At 39.7% G+C, this 20,247-nt stretch overlaps 1 protein-coding gene across 3 annotated transcripts; it reads right to left on the bottom strand.

Moving 5' to 3' along the window:
• Nucleotides 1-3,968: 3,968 nt before the first annotated feature.
• On the bottom strand, nt 3,969-19,712 carry SAMD9L (sterile alpha motif domain containing 9 like). 3 transcript variants are annotated; one of them, XM_054726533.1, is made up of 3 exons: nt 19,519-19,712; nt 15,505-15,579; nt 3,969-9,060 (listed from the first exon to the last, which is right to left on the bottom strand). In XM_054726533.1, exon 3 carries the CDS (start codon nt 9,037-9,039, stop codon nt 4,276-4,278), a length of 4,764 nt encoding a protein of 1,587 aa, XP_054582508.1. In that variant the 5' UTR covers nt 9,040-9,060; nt 15,505-15,579; nt 19,519-19,712; the 3' UTR covers nt 3,969-4,275. The 3 variants fall into 3 exon arrangements, with proteins under 3 accessions (XP_054582508.1, XP_054582509.1, XP_054582510.1); XM_054726534.1 differs by lacking the exon at nt 15,505-15,579; XM_054726535.1 differs by lacking the exon at nt 15,505-15,579 and having other exon boundaries at nt 3,969-9,056.
• Between the last annotated feature and the right edge of the window lie 535 nt (nt 19,713-20,247).

Raw genomic sequence — 20,247 nt, 5'->3', positions numbered from 1 at the left:
TATGACTCCAATTATATGAAATGTCTAGAATAGGCAAATCCATAGAGACAGAGAGTTCTTGCCAGGGGTTAGGGGAAGGGGTGAATGGTGATTGAGTGCTGTGGGTGCATGGTTTCTTTTGGGGTGATGAGAGTGTTCTAAAATTGTGCTGATGGTGCTAATGATATACTAACAGACATTGAGTTGTGTACTTAATTTTTTTCTTTTAATTCTCACGTGAGGATATTTTTTTCCCATTGGTTTTCAGATAGAATGGAAGGGAGAGAGGAGGGGGGAGAGAGAGAGAAAAAAAACACATCAATGACAACATGACAGAGGAACATTGATTGGTTGCCTCCTACATGTGCCCTGACTGGGGGCGGGGATTGAACCTTCAACTGAGGTACAAACCCATGACCCTCTGAGGAAAACCAGCCAGGGCTGAATTATGTACTTTAAATGGGAGAATTTTATGGTATGTGAGTTATCTCAATAAAGACGTTTAAATTTGCTTCCTAATAAGAGCCTTCTGAGTGGCAGACATGTAAGGTATACTATCCAGTTTAATCCTCATCAGATGCTTGCAAACCAAGTTTATTTTCCTCATCTTGCAAATGAGAAAACCAGAGTTCTAACTTACCTATGTATACTGGCCGGATGAATGATTCTCACAGTTTGGCTTGCATTGTAAGCCTGTCTATTTTCTAAGTATGAACTTTTCCCACTGGCTGTCTTGTTTACCCTGTTTCCAAATTATAAGACCTAATGAGGCAACCATTTGTTGTGCTGTTATCAGTTGTGAGTTAATTTACCTATGTGAGTAGAGCTGATGATTTATGGAGTAGGTGGAGCCCTGAGCAAGCTGCAAATAACCTGAGGGTACTGAGTCCTCATGAGTAGGGAGCTGAGGAAAAAAGTGGTAACTCAGTATCACAAATACTTAGTCCAACAATTTCTTTTCATACTTTGTTTTCCCCAATGGCAATTCAAAGAAAAGAGAGAGGGAGAGAGGAGAGAGAGAGAGAAAGAAAGGTGAGGAAGTTTGAAGAAAAGAATCAGTGCCCAGCCAGGTGTGGCTCAGCAGTTGAGCATTGACCTAGGAACCAGGAGATCACCGGTTTGATTCCCTGTCAGGGAATTTGCACAGGTTGCGCGGTTGTGGGCTTGATCCCTACTAGGGGGCATGCAAGAGGCAGCAGATCAGTGATTCCTTCTCATCATTGATGTTTCTATCTTTCTTTCCCTCTCCCTTTCTCTCTGAAATCAATTACACACTGCACGAGGGGAGGGGGGTTGCTCCTCAGCCCAGCCTGCACCCTCTCCAGTCTGGGACCCCTCGAAGGATGTCCTACTGCCGGTTTACAGGGATCAGGCCTAAACCGGCAGTCGAACATTCCTCTCACAATCCGGGACTGCTGGCTCCAGCCGCTCACCTGCCTGCCTGCCTGCCTGCCTGCCTGATTGCCCCTAACCACTCTGCCTGCCGGCCTGCTTGCCCCCAACTGCCCCCCGCCGCAGGCCTGCTCACCCCCAACTGCCCCCCTGCTGCCGTGCTGGCCCCCACTTTCCCTCCCCACTGGCCTCCCTGCTAGTCTGCTTACCCCCAATGGCCCCGCCCCCTACCAGCCTGATCACCTACAACTGCCGTCCCATCCTGGCCTGATCACCCTCCGGTGACCCAAGCTCCCAGCCCCTCCTTTTTTTTTCTTTTTTTTTTTCCAGCACCTCCTTGAGTGGAGGCCAGGGCCGGCTGGAAGCAGGTATCTGGGATTTATTTATCTTTTACAATTGAAACTTTGTAGCCTTGAGCGGAGGCCAAGGCCCGCCAGGGCAGGCGGGAAGCTTGGCTTCCTCTATCGCCAGGGGCAACCCAGGCCTCCTGCTCACTCCAGCTCTGTGTCTGCCGCCATCTTAGTTGGGTTAATTTGCATACTCACTCTGATTGGCTGGTGGGTGTAGTGGAGGTACGGCCAATTTGCATGTTTCTCTTTTATCAGATAGGATATATTTAAAAATCAGTTAAGATTGTTTTTATTTTTAATGGACTTTTCTGAGCAGAAATTGGACCCCATTATTTTTGAAATATAGATGATAGGAATGGAATTTAAGACTAAAATTTCCTGTAGATAGAATACAAATTCACCTTTGAAGACAGACTAAGCATTTGTTTTGGGGAAAGCATTTCAATGGGCTCTTCGATTCTACAAGAGTAAAGAATCTCTTCTGAAAAGAGGGGTTGAACTTCTCTGCACAATAATGTAATACCTTGTCCTCATTGTGGGTGGGGTGACATCTCTGCATTTTATATTTCTTTTCAGAAAAAAAAACACATAATTCTTTCAGGGGACCTTAGAGGGTCTATAGCAGGGTCCTCAAACTTTTTAAACGGGGCCAGTTCACTGTCCCTCAGACCGTTGGAGGGCCAGACTATAGTTTTAAAAAAACTATGAACAAATTCCTGTGCACACTGCACATATCTTATTTTGAAGTAAAAAAACAAAACGGCAAAAACACCCGCATGTGGCCCGTGGGTCGTAGTTTGAGGACGCCTGTTCTATAGCCTAATATCCCAGTCAAGGGTTGGTTTTTAGGGGTTGTCTCATCTGGAAGAGTTGAGCAAGGGCTACCCTACAACATGGTTATTGAAAGAGGTGCTGAGGAGAGGGAAGCCCCTTAAAAAACCTTGTACAGGAGCTGGGCCTATAAACTCTGAGGGTAGTCAAGGATGACAGGAATATGTAACAGGTTCCATCCTTCTATTATAACTTTTTCCCTCTTATGTCAAGCCTTTAGTTAAGTGTAACTAAATACTGTAGCCCAGTCTTAGCTGAGTTATGAAGGATGAAGGGACTGGCCTGTGAGCACTTTGGGGTGGGTAGCCACTTGGGAGAGCCTGCTACCAAATGGGCAGGTGGACTGCAGAAGAGGGGAGCAGCAATTTGGAGCAGGTTCAGCAGCAGATCTGGCTTCTAACAACAGGGACCTATTCGTGGAGAATGTGAGTATTCCCCAAAGATTCATAGAAACTGGTGAAAAGAACCATGATGGGAAATAGACATCTTGATGACAAGAGGAATTGGGTTTAAAGCCTGTAATTTCTAAGTTATGTTATAGGGAGATAAAAAGTAATGGATAAATAAATAGATACAGAATTTGTTAAGTATTCCGTTTCATCTATATTATGATGTGTTTCACTTCATAGGCAATAAATCTCTCTTAAAATCTGAGCCTCTAAGCTGTTTGTGGCTGTTCTGGCTGGTGTTAAGTCCAGGAACAAGCTTCTGGAGATGGCATTCCCAGCAGGAAAGCTGAGAGCACATATTGCCACGAGGAAGTTACCTAATCAGGCAGGGGTTACTTCTTGGTGGTTGGTTACTTAACTGAGTGTGATGGAGAAATTAGAATAGCCATATTCTGAAAATGTTGGGTGAAAATAAGGAATTATTTGACAGAGAAAACAGCATTCATATAGCACAGGCTGAGAAGTAAAGAGGGTAGTAAATGAAAAAAGAAGCCAGGGAGTTGGGATCTAAAGAACAGGTGGAACTAAGACTGTGTTGACAGGAGGCAAGAATGGGGAAACAGTTTCATCTGTACCAAATGGGAGCAAGAAGATGGATGGAATTCAAGTTTGTGGTTACTTGGTTGTCTTCTCTCATCCCCCTCCCATAGCAACGAATTGAGAGAAGGGCAAGGAGTATAAGGAATTGTGTGTATATGTGTGTGTGTGTGTGTGTGTGTGTGTATGTGTGTGTGTGTGTGTGTGTGTGTGTAGGGGTAGGTGGGGGATGGGAACAGAATGTTTACCTTCCACATACATTGTTATTGATACCAAGATGAGGAAGTGGCACTCTGGTGTGGATCTCTGTTTTTTAGTTCAGTAAACTAAGGAGGGGCTTTCTCTTCCATACTCATCTAATTTAAATCTCTGCTTTCACAGTGAAGGAATAATTCATAACTCAGAAAATTCATAAGCGTGATAGAATTTAAACAGATTTTATTGACATACAATCAGTAATGATGTCACCAGTGGATATCAATTGAAACTTCTTAATTAAATATATTAGTCTGAAAGTGCATATTTAAAACATTGAACAATTGACTCTACAGTGTGCCAAGTTCTGTGTGTAGACATGTTTAATGCCCTACAAAGACTTTTAATTTACTGGGGGAGACGAAAGCAAAATCTGTGATCAGAGGTAAGCTAATAATGCCATTAAAATGCCATGGGGATAGAGGGAATACGATCAGAGAGAAATATGAATAAAATAAACATATTTGAGCTAATATATCTTCTTAAATAACTTCTATGTCATATGCTAGAGGGCCTTCAATGGAAAACCCTAGATAGAAGGACACTCTTTCTATGTTGCCACCACTTCTGAGTGGACCTGAATAAACAGACATCATTGGTATTTTAATTTTTTTCTCTGTTCCATATTCAATAGAGATTTTCTTGCCTTCAGCCAGACCAGTGAGACGGCGCAGGAGGTTTTTGACTCCCTCTTTTTTCCACACATCTCCACTCTGCCAGAAGGAATTTATATTTTGTTCTTTACTGAAGTACTGCTCTATCTCAGCCTTGTGAACAAGACTGTTGAGACCCCTCTTCTTCCCTAGGTAGAAAAGTGTGCTTGGCTGCTTGGACCTGCACATGCTCCTGTACTGTCTCCTGAAGGCTCTATTTAAGGATGAAACATACTTTTCCATTAGCTTGGAATCTTCATCTAGCTCTTCATTTTCTGGCCAGAACAGGAGGCAGGCCAAGAAATAAGGGTCTGGGTATTGGTGACTTAGTTCTACAAATTGTAACACTTCTCTGAGATGTTTTTTAAGTGTGGTAAGTGGCTGAATAAACTTGGAATTGGGTTTTAGACAATTAAGAATAATGTTGGCCAAAATGAAATTTTGTTTTTCCTTTGCCAGCCGTTTGTTTGGATTTTCCCTAAAGAGGAAAGTGTATTTGTTCACTATGCTTTCCATAATGATTGCAGCCTCTTTGTGATTTGGATTAAGATATTCTAGAAGTCCAGAAAAACTATCTGCTTTCAAAGCTTCTAGATCTCTCCTGTAATTCTCCTCTTGGAGTAACTGACTCTCTTTGCTTGGTAATGGACCCACATCCACATGGCAGAAATGTTCCCTATATTTACGGAAACAACGACTGATTTTCTTGCTTAATAAGATCTCCGCTGTTTCTTTTTGGATATTCCTTGTTTTCAAAAGACCCATATAATCAGTAAAAAAGTCAAAGCACTTTTTCATATCAGATTGTAAATTTTGTAAGTAGGAAGTGAACTTAGATAGAGCCAAATAATATTCATTTTTTGTTTTTGTAGGAATATCCCACTTTGCTGATAAAAATTCTGCCATAATTTTTTTAGATGATTCATTTTCTTTGTGAAAACAGGGAGTGAGCTGAAGAATCTGAATAGTGTAAAGACCAACTTCTATTTCACCCAAGAAACCAGCTGTATTATACATGTCATATTTTCTTTTGGACTTCTGTTGTGACCAAGTCTCTGTTTCATAGTCTTTCCTATCAGTTTGCTCTTGGGATTTTTTGAAAGCTCTTGATGCATTTTCTGCAGCTTCTAGAAAATGTGTTAGATCATTTACAGTGATATCCCTACAGTTTTTGTTTGTATCCAACCACCATTTGATTTTACTTTTGTAGACCTGACCAAGTGTATCTGAGATATAGGAATTTTTAGGTGCTCTCTTTTTGGCCATACTTGCCCAGGTCAGAGCAGTGTCAAAGTTCTTCTCTTTAATGTAGAAATGTCTTGCTAAGGCCTGACAAATAAATGCATTTTGTGGGAATCGAAGAGTTCCTTCAGTCAAGACCCTTTCAACTTCATCATTCTGTAAAGCTTCGATTAACGGAGAAAACAAAGTGTCTGTTTCATCTCCATACTCTTTGCGCTGTCTTGTAAGCAGAAGAGTTTGTACATCATGTTGAAATTTGTCTCTTCCTATTCCAGAATTATAGAATAAATTCTCTTTTAATATCTTCAAAGCAATTTGACATTTATCCAAGTGATAGCTTCTTTCTAGTTCTTTTAGACAGCAACTGGCAATCAGAGGGTGTATGATGCGCACGCCTGCACATGCCCCATATTCTGCCATTTCTGTGTTTATTAGAAGTGTGGAATAGGTTCCCATCTTGTCTTCTAGGCTTTCAGGTTTCCAGGGTGTACTAGTGCCTGTGATTCCCAAAAATATTTCACACTGTGACACTGAAATTGTAAAGTCAGTAACATAAGAGTTGAGTAGAGCCAGGAAAGAAATGAGTTGTGCTTCCTTGCTGTCAATATTCTGTCCTTTTAGGATATTCTTGACTACATTTTCTATATATGCTTCATCAAAATTTTCTTTCATGATCATGAAGGAATAAAAATTTTCACAGTCGTTGTGTTGCTTTTCAATTTCCTCCAGTTTGGCTTCAAAAGCTCTTCGTTCCTTGTCAGAAAGTTGGTATTTTAGTGCAATACTATCTGCTAATTTTGCACTTTCATCAGGATTCTGGGATCTCATACAGTTCAAGATAATTACCAGTGTTTTTTCATATCTCAAACCCTTCTCTACTAAAATGGAATGGATGGTATTCTGTAGAATGTAGACATTTTCCTGTTCTTCAAAATCATCTACTAGGAGAAGTACAGGAATGTAATCCTGATGGCTAGTTGCCTTATAGGTAATCAACTTGGTTACTTGTTCTCCAGTTTCTTTAAAGTCAGTTGCTTTGTTTTTTAACACAGCACACCTGAAGTTTTTCTTTAGGTCCCACAGAACATTCATAGCCAATGTTGTACCCCCACAGCCTGGATGATGATAAAGATTGATGATTTTTACAAATATTGGTTTAGGAGACTTTGCACATTCCTCTATCAGAACTTTAAGGTCTTCATAATTATCTCTTTTGACAAAGGGTAAAGAATAGTTTTCAGAAGAAAAATAGAAGTTCCACCAAGATACTTTGCCACCTCGATAAAAGTGCTCTTCTTTGGTTTTCTGAAATTCTTGGAATTTAGATTTATTTTTCTCGATATCTGTGTCTTTACACTCATTTTCACAGAGAATTTCCAGTGCAGTCAAGACATCCTCTTCCTTTTTCTCCAGGATAACCGAAGATGATCCAGGGGAGGGCAAAAACCTTCTTGATGACCGAGTGACTGGTTTTAGTTTAAGGATAGTACTGTTTATCAATTCTAAATTTAAAGTGGAAATACTATGGTTTGTTAATTCATCTGTTATTGTCAGTCTTGCTCGTAGTAGATCTTTCCATCGTTGATAAATCTGTGAGTCTACACAGATACACAGTATACTTTCCATTCCTTTCAGAGCTTGGTAGAAAGCACAGAAGGTTTCAATGAGTGGATCTCCTGGGCTTTCCACCAGAGAGAGTAATAGAAATACTACCAAAAATTTCCCTCTTCTCATTAGATTTTCATCTGTGAGAAATAAAATAAGTTTCCTGACTTCAGAAGCTCTTTCTCTCTGCCATAAGTGTGGCTCTAGAGGCTTATACCTCTCCTTTTTCAAGTCTGATCTGCCATTGCAGAAGATCCAGCTGGGCTGATCGAAAAGATTCAGGCTAGAAATTGCCTCTCTTGTAGTAGTCTTTTCCTCATATTGATTTGGAAAGTGAAGGTTTGCTACCCGGCTTCTTTTGTAAGCTTTGGCCACCCCCTTGCTCTCAGATTCAGGATCAAACTCCAAAACAGCAAACAATTTAATTTCCTTTAGAAAATCTAAGTACTTTGTTTGGTTTGGATGGCATTTATTTGTTACAAGAATGTACCAACTGTAGTATGAATTATCCAGTGACTCTCGGTTTCCTATGAGAAGTTTAACCAGCTTTTGTCCTTCACTCTCCTTCTTATTTGCCTTTCTTTCATATTCTTCTTCAGCCTCTTTTCTCGATACTGCTAGTGACTTTACTTCATTTGTAAACGCTTTGAAATCCTTATCCCGTTGCTTGACATTGGCCAGGATATCCTTAGAGCTAGCCCCATCTCTTACAAACAGTGAAGCATCTTGGTTTTGTTTCCATATGTCAGCTTTACAGTTTTGCATCTTAATGTAGAAATACTTTTCTTTACATACGGAATGTTTTGGAATAACATCTACTTCAATGACAAATCTGTCAGATGGTGTGTTGTTCTGCAGAAGGACTTCCACAAACCTTGGCTCCCGAATGCACTTCTTAGCTTCATTGATCTCACTTTCTTCAAAATACTGTTTGATCATTATATTGAAGTGGTCAATGAAGGCATCTTTACTGGTGACTTCCATACCAACAATTTCTCCATGGGCGCCATGGGGTTTGTCCAAGACGCCAAAATGGATGGTGCCATTGGTGCGTGAATTCATACAAGCTGATGCAAATCGGAAGACTTCATTGCTAAATTTCATCTTAATGTCCTTTTCTGTGGCTGTTTCTGTATTTGTGAGGGATTTGAACTCATGTATTGGGTCTATGAGATTGAGTGGTCCTGTTTCAGGTTGTATAAGAATATAATGTTCTATGTAACGATGGCTGCTGTGGAACTGGTCAAAAGGATATGGCATACAAGTCAACTGCTCAGCTTTTAGCTTTTTCTTTTTTTTGTCTTTAGTGGTCACTTCTTCATTTAATGCATTTTCTTTTGTAAGAACAGATTCTTGTTCTTTGGTATCTCTGGTCTCTCTAATATTATGATCAATATTGGATGGCATTGATTGTTCTTCTTCTTTTTGTGTCTGTTGTGGCTTTTTTTGGTGTTTTTTGGAGGTTTTGGTATGCTCTAATTGTCCGGAATCCTGATTGTGATTTCCAGGGAAAATATTATTCAATCTGTCATACATGCGTTTTATCAAAAGTGCTGGACCCCGTGGTAGCCCCATGTCTCTAAGGTCCTTTTCAGTTAATTCCTGCAGGACTAATCCTGTCACTTCTTCATTGAATAGAATTTGCCCATATTTCTCATCGATCTTAAGGTCTTCTGTTACCCATTGTTTCACACGCTCTTTGTTCCAGTCTTTGGTCATTTCAGGTAGATTTACTTGTTCGCTCATATCACAGCTGCAACTTTCTTCCTTGGAAAAAGTAATACAACAAGTATTTTAGTATGATACTTTATCATCGAAATCAGAGTCAATTATGTATGTAATTTCATATAAACAGCATATATAAAATACTGTTCAAGGTTGAGTCTTAAAACTGCTTGGTACTTATTTTAACTTTCATAGTTCCAATTAGTGCCCTTGTTTCCTATATGATTATGATTGTGATTATGACATAAGCAGTAGCTGCTAATTAGGGTGGCATACACCTTTATCCTTATAATAATTTTCCCTTTTAAGCTTAACTTGGTGAAAGTTGCTTTTTTTCATAACTCAAAACCAGAATCTTAAGTAATACAGAAATTAGTTCACATAGTTGAATATTGCAAATAAACTTTAAAATACAAAACTGGATAATTAGATGTGGGTTGGAGAATAGGAAACTACATCCACAGCTAGGAAGCTGGCCATTTCTGTTACATAGTAATAAGGCAGTTGGTTAACTCATCACTTGTCTTTTGGAACTCAAACTGTTAGGCTGACAAGACTGGAGCTTTGGGGGATGTGACAGCAAAATGTTAGATAACTGATTTGGTTAGCTAAGTCTTGCGGCCCTCAGAGGTACTATAGAGTTAGCTGTAGTTCACACTGGGCTGGCAGGCCTGAAATTAGATAAGGAAAATAGTATGAGTTTTTAACTTTGTTAAAACCATTTTAGCCTAAAGTATTGATGTGAGAGTAATGAAGGTCCTACAATTATGTCTCGGTTGAATTGCAAGTTTTGAATATCCTGAAACACTTGAGATCAGAGGTTCTCAACCTTGGCTCACTGGGACTCCACATTCTGAAACTGATTTAATTGGTTGAGGGAGTGGAGTGGAGATTAGGCGTTAGTACTTTTTAAAAATTGTCCGGAATATCCTATTGTACAGATAAGGTTGAGAGCAGTTCTCACAGTGTAATCTCTAGATCAGCAGCATCAGCATCACGTGGAAGCTTGCTAGAAATGTAAATTTCCAGACCCCAACCCAGTCCTATTGACTCAGAATTAAAAAGATGAATCAACAATGTTGTTTAAATAAGGGAAATAGGAAAGTAAAGGTATTATAAGGATAAGTAAACTAAAAGCATTAAGGATCAAACAAAACGATACATTATAAAGAAAGAAAATACAAAGCATATACACTTTTCATATATCCACAGAATATGTATAAAACCATCATGTACATTCATAAAGACGAAAGGCTTTAACCAAAGCATAACATAGAAAGATTAGGAAGGATATTTATCAGACAGAACTATTTTAGTCTGCCTTCCACAACAGTCCTCACTCTAACAGACTCAGATCCCAGGAACTAGAGAGAAGGAAGAACCTTAGAGAAGAAACAGAGACTTAAAATTTTTATTTGTTTATGCAAACTGCCATCAGTTAAACCAGAGGTGAGACCAGGCAGGGGTGCTAATAGATGTGGTGTATTCCAGAGAGGAGCTGACCTGTGCCTTGCCCATTCATCTGGGAATCTGGGATTGACAGCCTCACCAGTGTCATTAGGTCCCTGTGGCATGAAAATCAGAAACTAAGACAGTCTCAAGGGTTGTCAGTAACAGAATGAATAACCCTGGACAGCTTGCCACCCCTTCCTATAATGCTAGATGTTTGCAGGAGATGACTGTATAACAATGGCAGAGTTGAAAATTGGATGAGAAAGAAAAATAATATTAGGCATGTCTTCAGGGACCCCTCTGGTGGGAAAAAAAGATTTACAGCCTTTTAAAACAAAGAATGAGTGGACCACCGAGGTAGGAATTATTTGAATTCATGGCATAGGGTGAACCCTACTGAGGAACAGTGAAATGAGTTATTTCTCAAAGGATGTCAGCATAGAACCAAGACAGATTGTGGCTGATAAATGGGTGTCCCCTCTTAGCTGATGCCTCACTAATTTTTGTGTAAGACTGCCTCCCAGCACTAACACTACCAAGAATGTCAAATCTAGGTGGAGGGGATGGATAAAGGCAAAACAGTCTTAAGTTTCACTTTTTCAACATGATATAATAGAGATAATAGAAGATTTTTGAAGTCCCTTAGATAGAAGGCAGAATAAAAAATATGACTTCCATGTTATTTTAAATTTCAGTGTTAAAATATTTCAGGCTTTGAGAGTTTGCTGAGTATTTGCTTTTTATACATTTTAATGTATTTTGACCTCCATTCTGTAGACAGCTGAAGGGAAGAGACACTCATGCCCTCAGACACTATTCCTGTCATAATTTTTGGTGGCTCAATAGATACGTAGATGATCATTTCAATACATTGGCCTTGCACCCTCTTGACTGCCTCTTGTCTAATGATCTTGACCTCCATCCATCTCCATTCTCCTGGTCACACTATTGGCCTTATCATAATTGTTATGAGTTTAATTGTGACCCCCCAAAATTCATGTGTTGAATTATTAGCTTCACTACCACAGAATGTGAGCTTGTTTGGAGATAGGGGTGATTGCAGATGTAACTAGTTAACCGGAGGTCATTAGAGTGGGCCCAATTCAAGATGACTGGTATCTTTATCAGAAAGGGAAATCTGGACACAGAGGCACATGTATAGGGATAACATCATGTGAAGATGAAGGCAGAGGTCAGGATGATGCCTCTATAAGCCAAGGAATGCCAGAGATTGACAACAAACCATCAGAAGCTAAGGGAGACGCATGGAGCACATTCTTCCCCATCCTTCAGAAGGAACCAACCAATTTCTTGATCTTGAAGACATCCAGCCTCCAAAACTGTGAGACAATATATTTTTGTTGTATATTCATGAGCCACTCAGTTTGTGGTACTTGGTTACAGTGGCCCTAGGAAACTTAATAGAATCACAATACCTACAAGCCTTCCATCATCTCAGATGCAAACATTTCACCATCATCTCCTGCCTCTAAGATTCACTACGTTTAGTGCTCAAACTCTTTATTTCTTTAAAACCAAGACTTTTAATCCATTGATACTATTACTTCCTCATTTTCCTCACCACTTGTCATGCCCTCACTGCCTCTCATTCACTCTGTTTTCAACATAGCAGCCCACATGATCCTGTTTAAATTTAAGTGTAATTACATCACTCTGCTCAAGACCCTCCAATGATTCCTCATCTCACTCAGAGTCAAAGCCAAAGTCCTTATGTAAATTCCTACTTGACATGCTCATTCCGCTTTTTTAAAACCCTCATCATCTCCACCCACTCTGCTCACTCCACTCCAGTCATTCAGGTTGTCTTGCTGCTCCCCAAACATGCCAGGCATGCTGCTGCATCAGGTCTTTGTAGTAGCTATTCCTTCTGCTGGGAATGCTCTTTCTCAGGACACATAGCTCACACTCTCACTTGAGCCTTTTATTCAAATTCAGTGAGGCCTTTCTTGGCTAGCCTTTTGAAATTTCAGTCCTTCCTCTAGTGCGTTCCATCACCCTTCCTTGCTTCATTTAAAAAAATAATTTATAAACTATATTTTACTTAATTATCTTCTCATTTTCTGAATATAACTTCAGGAGAGAAGACATTTTTGCCTTTTGTTCAGTGGTGAATCCCCTAATGCCTGACATAAAGTAAGTACTCAGTAAATATTTATTGAATGAAGAAATTAATATTTTTAGAGTAGTGAAATGCTTGAACTGTATTTTTGGAAACTCATGAGTTAGCATTGTCTATGGAACAAAGGACTTTGGAAATTTCTTTTTTCTTACCTTTACTCATTTCACTCATCCCCATCCCCTGCCTTTGCAATCACCAATCTATTCTCTGTATCTATGAATTTGTCTTTTTTTTCAATTCAATATATAAATGAGATCATACAGTATTTGTCCTCCTGTGTCTTACTTATTTCACTTAGCAGGTTTTCAAGGTCTATCCATGTTGTCACCAATGGCAGGATTTCTTTCTTTCTCATGCTTGAATTGTATGTATTAACCACATTTTTTAAATCCATTCATCCCTCAGTGGACACTTAGGTTGTTTCCATAAATAATGCTGCAGTGAACATAGGGGTGCAGATATCTTTTTGAGACAGTGTTTTTATTTTCTTTGGATAAATACCCAGAAGTGGAATCACTGGGTCATATGGTAGTTCTTTCTATTTTTGAGAAACCTCCTTAATGTTTTTTATTGGTGGCTGTACCAATTTACCTTCCCACCAACAGTGCCTTTGGGCTCCCTTTTCTCTATATTTTCACCAACACTTGTTATTTCTTGTCTTTTTTATAATAGCCAATCTAACAGGTGTGAGGTGATATCTCATTATGGTTTTTAAATTTCTTCATTTTGTCATTAGATCAGAACCAAATCCAGCTTCCAAGTCAGATGGTCATAATGAGTGAGAAAGGAGTTTCATTTTGTAAAAAGAAAAGTTGGTAGACATATGTACTTCATCCACAGGCTCATAACAGCAACCTGAGCCCCAGTTTCCTAACACCTCTTAGTAGTTTTTGCTGTCTCATTTACAGTCTCTGAAGGAGCATGTTCTCATACAGGGTTTTCTATCCTAGGTCCTCATGAGCCAAACTTCCAGGGGCCTCTGCAGTGTTAACTGTTCTTGCTACTCTGGGCAAATGGACTCTCCTCTGGAGATGGTCTTATCACTCTCTACAGACTTACTGTGTTCACATCTGAGGCAGTCGCTTATCTTATCCAGAGTACTCCAGCATTCTATAAGAAGCAGCACATGAAGGATTTCCTGCTTATCAGTCACTACATGCCCAGAGACACTGTGTGTGTGTGTGCGTGTGTGTGTGTGTGTGTGTGTGTGTGTGTGTGAGAGAGAGAGAGAGAGAGAGAGAGAGAGAGAGACAGAGAGAGAGAGAGAGGGAAAGAGAGAGAGAGAGAGAGATTCGCTAGGGAGATGGAAGCACCTGTCTCAAATAGGGTGAATGATATGTGTCCTACCAAACCTGTCTTTTTAACTTATCTTACAGATTCCCCATTGTTCAAAGATGAAGACCCTTCATAACATAAACAAATTTCTCAGCTGCCCACCCCTTGACAGGAGCTGAGAAGATACATAATGGTTTGAAGCTATTATATATTTGGTAATGCTTTCACATGAATTTGTCACTCTGTCAATTTTGAGCATCTTATATGGTCTAACATCTATATTTGGCTGGAGCCATGTATTTAATTCAAGGTGACAATGATTTGGGCAAAAAGGTTTTAATAATGCTTCGACATAATTCCTTGGCATAATCAGTGTCTTCAACCTAGTTTAGGGTGATGACTTGTATACACACACACACACACACACATCTATATATCTATATATATCTATATATATCTATATATCTATATATCTATATATATATAGATCTATATAGATATATATATATATATATAGATATAGATATATATATATGGCTAAGTGACCGACTGTTCATCCATCCAACCAACCTACCGACCGGCCATACATATGACACCCACTGGCAATTTAAAATAAATTAAACATTGACTCCCGCATGCACAATACATATAAAGCTCTTGCTGGCACCAATCGCACATGTGTTTTAATTTTTTAATACTATATTATATATACTATTTTGATATGTAATTTTTTGCAGTAATGTAATTACTGCACGAATCTTTCTTCTAATTAATTTCCTTTCAATGTGCACAAATCTGTGCACCAGGCCACTAATATTTATATAAAACTCTAGTATACTTCACTGCCCTGAGGCTTATAAAGTCCTTTTGTGAATATTATTTGATTTGATTTATATCTTAAAGTGTTGGCATGTTTATTAAACACGAGGGGCTTTATATTTGTCAAGAAGCTACCTAGTGTAAATAAAGGGGGAGCAGCCTGGCCAGCATGGCTCAGTGATTGAGCATTGACCTATGAACCAGGAGGTCACGGTTCCATTCCCAGTCAGGGCACATGCCTGGGTTGCAGGCTTGATTCCCAGTGTGGGGCCTGCAGGAGGCAGCCGATTGATGATTCTTTCTCATCATTGATGTTTCTATCTCTCTATTCCTCTCCCTCTCCCTTCCTCTCTGAAATCAATAAAAATATTTTTAAAAAATAAAGTAAATGGGGCCGGGGGGGAGGGGGGGAGGTTGTTATCAGGAAAATAAATTCATGATTAAATTGTATCTCCTTTCAGCCAACCTATTTTCCCATTCATGGTGCAGGGAAGTTGGCCCAGAACCAGAGAGTTGTCTTGGTTATAGTTTTTGTTCTGCTTTTTCAAATGGGTGAAGGTGTTCTGGTTGGAGCTGGGGAGAAGACCTCCACCTTATCTCCTTTATTCTGTTTTGGGAATATTTTGAACCCCAGAGTTCTCCTTATGCGTACTTAATTTCAGGATCTATTTCCCAAGGACTTGTATTTTCTCTTGGGCGAGGCGTGGGGTGGGGCAGGTGATCAGGAAGGATCAAACCAGCAGGGCAAGCACTGGTGCCCAGCCCTAGCTCTAAGAGGCTGGGCCCTAGCATGTTTTTACCTCCAGGAAGGAATTCTTGCAATCTTGATTGGTCTCCAGCAGGCCCACGCCCTGCTCTGATGTTCAGAAATGAAACTGCAAAGCAAGTTAGTTTCATTTTACAAAGTGCACTCTAAAATTCTGTATTTCTTTGCATAGTCTCTGTACAAGCTAGTTATGAAGGAAATCCTTAAAATAATTAAACTTTGGAGGGTTTAATCTTTAACTAGATGTAAACTTTTTGATATCATCTTGAGTTGTATTGGACAGAATTGGGCATCTCTTGGCTACAATTTTCTACACAGTTTGGTATGTTTCAATTCCTGATCTTCTGATCTATATTTTACTTAGCTCTTTGAGCATCATCACCAGAGCCTTCCTTCCACCTCCAGAAATACTCTGCACTCTCTTTGTGGGAAGGTTTCTTTTTAAAAGAATTCTGCAGTCAGTGTAAGTTACATCTAGCAACATGTATATGAAAGCAGTGAGATTTCTAATCCTTTCAGAATTACTTTGTTGGAAATAGCTTATGTACACTTGAAAGTATATTCATTTTCATAGTTCTGATTAGTTTTTAGAATTAGTTTTAAAATATAGCCTTTAAAGAAAGTTGATGAAATATATCTTTAAAGCCCATACCAGAGCTTTATTGAAAACTTCCACTTTATATCGGCAACTTAAAATAAGTCTTCATGAGGTTCTTTGGTTTGTTAGATTAGTCACCTTTTCTTGCATTTGCAAGAGTCATGTTCCGGAAAGCACCTACAAGGAAGTAGAGATGTAGGCAGAACAGACCTAGTCCTGAGACATACTTGTTGAGATTCTGTTACATCAAAAAAAAGTATGACTCAGCAAATTAAAATGCAAGTGATTGGACTGTTGCTTAGAAATTGTTTATGGGACATCTTTTCCTCCAAACTTTCTACTTTGAAAATTTTCAAACATACAGAAGATTGGAAAGAATAGTGAAAGAAACATCCTTCACCTAGCACATCTCTTCTATATTTAACTATTTTTAATAAAATCAATAAGCAATCAGAAAAGTGTTGCAGGCATTCTTTCTTTCTTTCTCTTCTTCTACATTCCACGTTCAATGTGGAGCAAATCCTATAGGCTTTATCTTCAACATATGCCCAGCATCTGACTACCGACCACTACCTCACTGCTGCCACCCAGTCCAAGCCCCATCTTCTCTTCCTGCATTATAGAAGTTGCACCCTCACTAGTTTCCCTCTTGCTGTTACTGATCCCCTTGGGAATGGCTGAAAATAGCAGCCTGAATGAGTCTGTTCAAATGTAAATAACAGACCAACATTCTGTTCAATCCCTCCCAGTGGCTTCGCATTTGACTCAGAGTGAAGCCAAGCTCATTATGAACTAACAGGTGCCTTACATAACCTGGCAGCCTGTTACCCCTTCTTTTATTTCTCTCTATATATCTGGCCCAGCCCCTTGATTTCCTTGTTGCTTAACACAGGCAGTGCCTGCTCCTGCTTCGGGCACCTCACTTGTTTCCTCTCCCTAGAATGTCCTTAGACACCTGCACAGCTCACGGCCACCACACATCCCTCAGGTCTTTCATCAAATGGCATCTTCTCACTGAGGCAATGCTTGGCCTGTCTACAGAAAACTGTAAATCATCTCCCAGCATTTCCTCTTCCTCTTGCGGCTTTAAAAAAATCTACTTAGGACTAATCACAAGCAAATATTCCACATATTTTTACCTGTTTGTTTTCTGTCTCGCCCGTTATTCTGTGAGCTTAATGAGAACAAGAACTTTTGTGCATTTTGTTGCCTAGCACATAGTAAGCTTCTTAACAAAAATTTGTTGAGTGAATAACATAGTTTCTGAGAGTAGTTAAAAATAATAAATATTTGGAAACCTTTGAGTTTGCAATGTCTGTAAGTCAAAGGACTAGGGCACTTCTTTCATTTGGCTTAAATTCCAGACAGAAATCTGAAGAAATCTCTTTTGTGCTACCCCGTAGGCCAGAACTAACTCTAATTTCAATCTTCTGGTAACAAAGAATGAAAAGGAAGTTTTATCAAAAGGAAAGGAACATTAATTAATAAACACTTTATCCTGTAGTCCTTCTCGGTGTCCCGTGTCAGTTTTCTTCTATGTCCCTACGTGAGGCCATGACTCAGACCTGTTTTCCCCGGAGGAGGCCCCTTCCTGCTCCCGGTGCCCTGTGTCACAGCCTCAGCACCTCCGCTGTTTTCATCTGCTGCCCCTGCTCCCGGAACTGATCCTGGGGAGCGCTTTCCCCTTTCTGCAGGCTCACTCCTCAGGTCTGATGATGCACTACCTTCCCTTAGAGTCCTCTTTCAGCGATTTAACCATCCACCCTCTCTGAATAATCTAAAGACTGAGAGGGCAGAGTCCAGATTTTCTCTGTGGATTAGCCAGTGATTATTACAATATTCAACTGGGGCTCAACATTCTAGAAACGAAGCAGCACATCAGGAAATTCCCACTGTAGTCCATCCCTTTTTCTTATAGCTCTTTGACCGGTACACAGCTAGTGGCTCATTGTGTGCTACATCTAGTGTAGGGGATACTACAAGGGGAACTTGGTGCCATCTAATAGGTGACAGTGTCATTTCACTTCCTGTTAATCAGATTCTGCTAATAGATACCAGGGAGATAGAAATCCTCTTCTCTAATAAGGTCACTGGCATTTATTCCTCCAAATCTGGAGCTTTCTTTCTGTTACAAGGAAAAATCTCAATGTAATATACTCAACTCTTTAATAACAGCCTTGGACTGAAGATAATAATGTCAAAAGTTTCTCAACTTCCTTCCCCCCACATGGTAACAGTTGTGAACATATAATAATTTGAAGCCATTATATTTAATAATGCTTTTCCAATAATTTGTCAACTTGAAGAGAATCTGCATATATAGTGTTGGACCTAAGTAAAAATAAAAATCACTATGACTGGTGTGGAAAAATATTGAGAATGACTTGACATAACTCTTGGTTTTCCAGGAGCCCTCAGCCTCCTGTTTTGAAATAATCATGAACATAAATCTTAGTAGTAGTAGTAACATTAATTATAGGCAAAGCAGCAGGATGCCATTCTTGAGTGATTAGTTGTCTCTTTAGTATTGCAGGAGAAGGACCAAGTTAGCAGAGCTCTTAGGGACAAGTGCTGGTCCCCACCCACCCTCACCTCAGGGGGGTCCTCAGTGGCCCCCAGATAGCTATGCGCTGAGGAGTTCTGCTCTGCAGGACTCTGAGTTGGTAGGGGAAGGACACTTGGGAGGCCTGGCTCTCTCCCAGGACTGCAGAGAAACTACCACAAACAAGTTAAGTTTCATTTCCCGAAGTTGTTTTCACTTCAGTTTTTAACCAGATTCCTGCATGAGATGGATTTGAAGGAAACACTTCCACAGAAACATTTAAGTTACTGAAGACAGAATTTTGCATAATTTCACATGATCCCTGGTTCCTTTACATTCTTTTATGCTCTAATTCCTGAACTTCTTTACATTGTTTCTCCAATTCTTCTTTCCCACTCCCTACACAACCAGGAACACACTCATCACCTGAAGTACGCTTAAAAAGTTAGCCTCAGCCCTGGCTGGTGTGACTAGGACCTACTAGGTGATTAGGACATTAGCCCGCACATAGAAGGGTCGTGGATTCAATTCTGGATCAAGGACACATACCTGGGTTGCAGATTCAATCCCCATCCCTGCCTGGGTTTATTCAGGAGGCAACCAATCCACGTCTGTCTGTTGGTCTCTCTTTCTCCCTCCCTCTCTCTTTCTTTTTCTCCCTCTTTTCCCCTCCCTCCATCCCTCCCTTCCACTCTCTCTAAAAATCAATGGAAAAATATCTTCCTGTGAGAATTAACAGTTAAATATATTGATGTGTATTTTGTCCATTCATATTTACAATCAATTTCAGTATTTTTACAAGTATAAAAACATGTATTTATATAAAAGGTACAGCTGGAGTTTTTTTGTTTTTTTTTTAATAGCTGTACCTTTATAAGCATAAAATAAAGTTTGAATCAATAACTTACCAGGATTGTCCTGAAAACTTCCTCTTTTTATATAAGAAACAGTTGCTTTTAACCTTTGTTTTCTTACTCCTCTTCTGATGGCTAGGAGACATATAATTGTGAGGATTTTTTTTTTTTTTTAAGAAATTAAGTCCAAGACGTTAAGTTGTGAAGTTTTCTGGTCTCCCAGTGCTATGCCTCTTCCCGAGGGCGTGACAGGGGGCGGGCATAATGAGGAAGAGAGCAAATGAGGAAACAGAACTGCAGGCAGTTTCAGTTTTGCTTGAGAACGCATTTGAGTTTTGAAGAATATTAAATATTTTAAAATGACATGGCAAAAATTCTCAATAAATTAGAACAATTGCTTAGAAACTATTCAGCAGACAGAATTTTAAGTCATAAGAATAAGAAACCAGCTCTGTGGGGGTGGGGGCTGGGGGAAGCTGCAGAGAAAGGAAAACAGAAATATCAAGAGGAAATTCAAATCTTAGTGTAATCTGAGTATCTGTTATGGGCTCCTCAAAACTCATATGTTGAAGTCCTAATCCTTTGTACCTCAGCATATGACTGTATTTGGAGATAGGGTCTTTAATTTAAGGTAAAGTGAGCTCACTAGGGTGGACCTTAATCCACTATGATTGGTGTCCTTGTAAGAGATTAGGACACACATTCAGAAAGACCAGGTGAGGACATGGCAGGGGGTGATACCTCATCGTAGGCCAAGGAGAGAGGCTTCCAAAGAAACAACCC

Source organism: Eptesicus fuscus, chromosome 14, assembly GCF_027574615.1.
Source record: "Eptesicus fuscus isolate TK198812 chromosome 14, DD_ASM_mEF_20220401, whole genome shotgun sequence".
Lineage (NCBI taxonomy): Eukaryota > Metazoa > Chordata > Mammalia > Chiroptera > Vespertilionidae > Eptesicus > Eptesicus fuscus.
The sequence above is the reverse complement of the archived record's forward strand: the minus strand, read 5'-3'. Positions and strand labels throughout refer to the sequence as shown.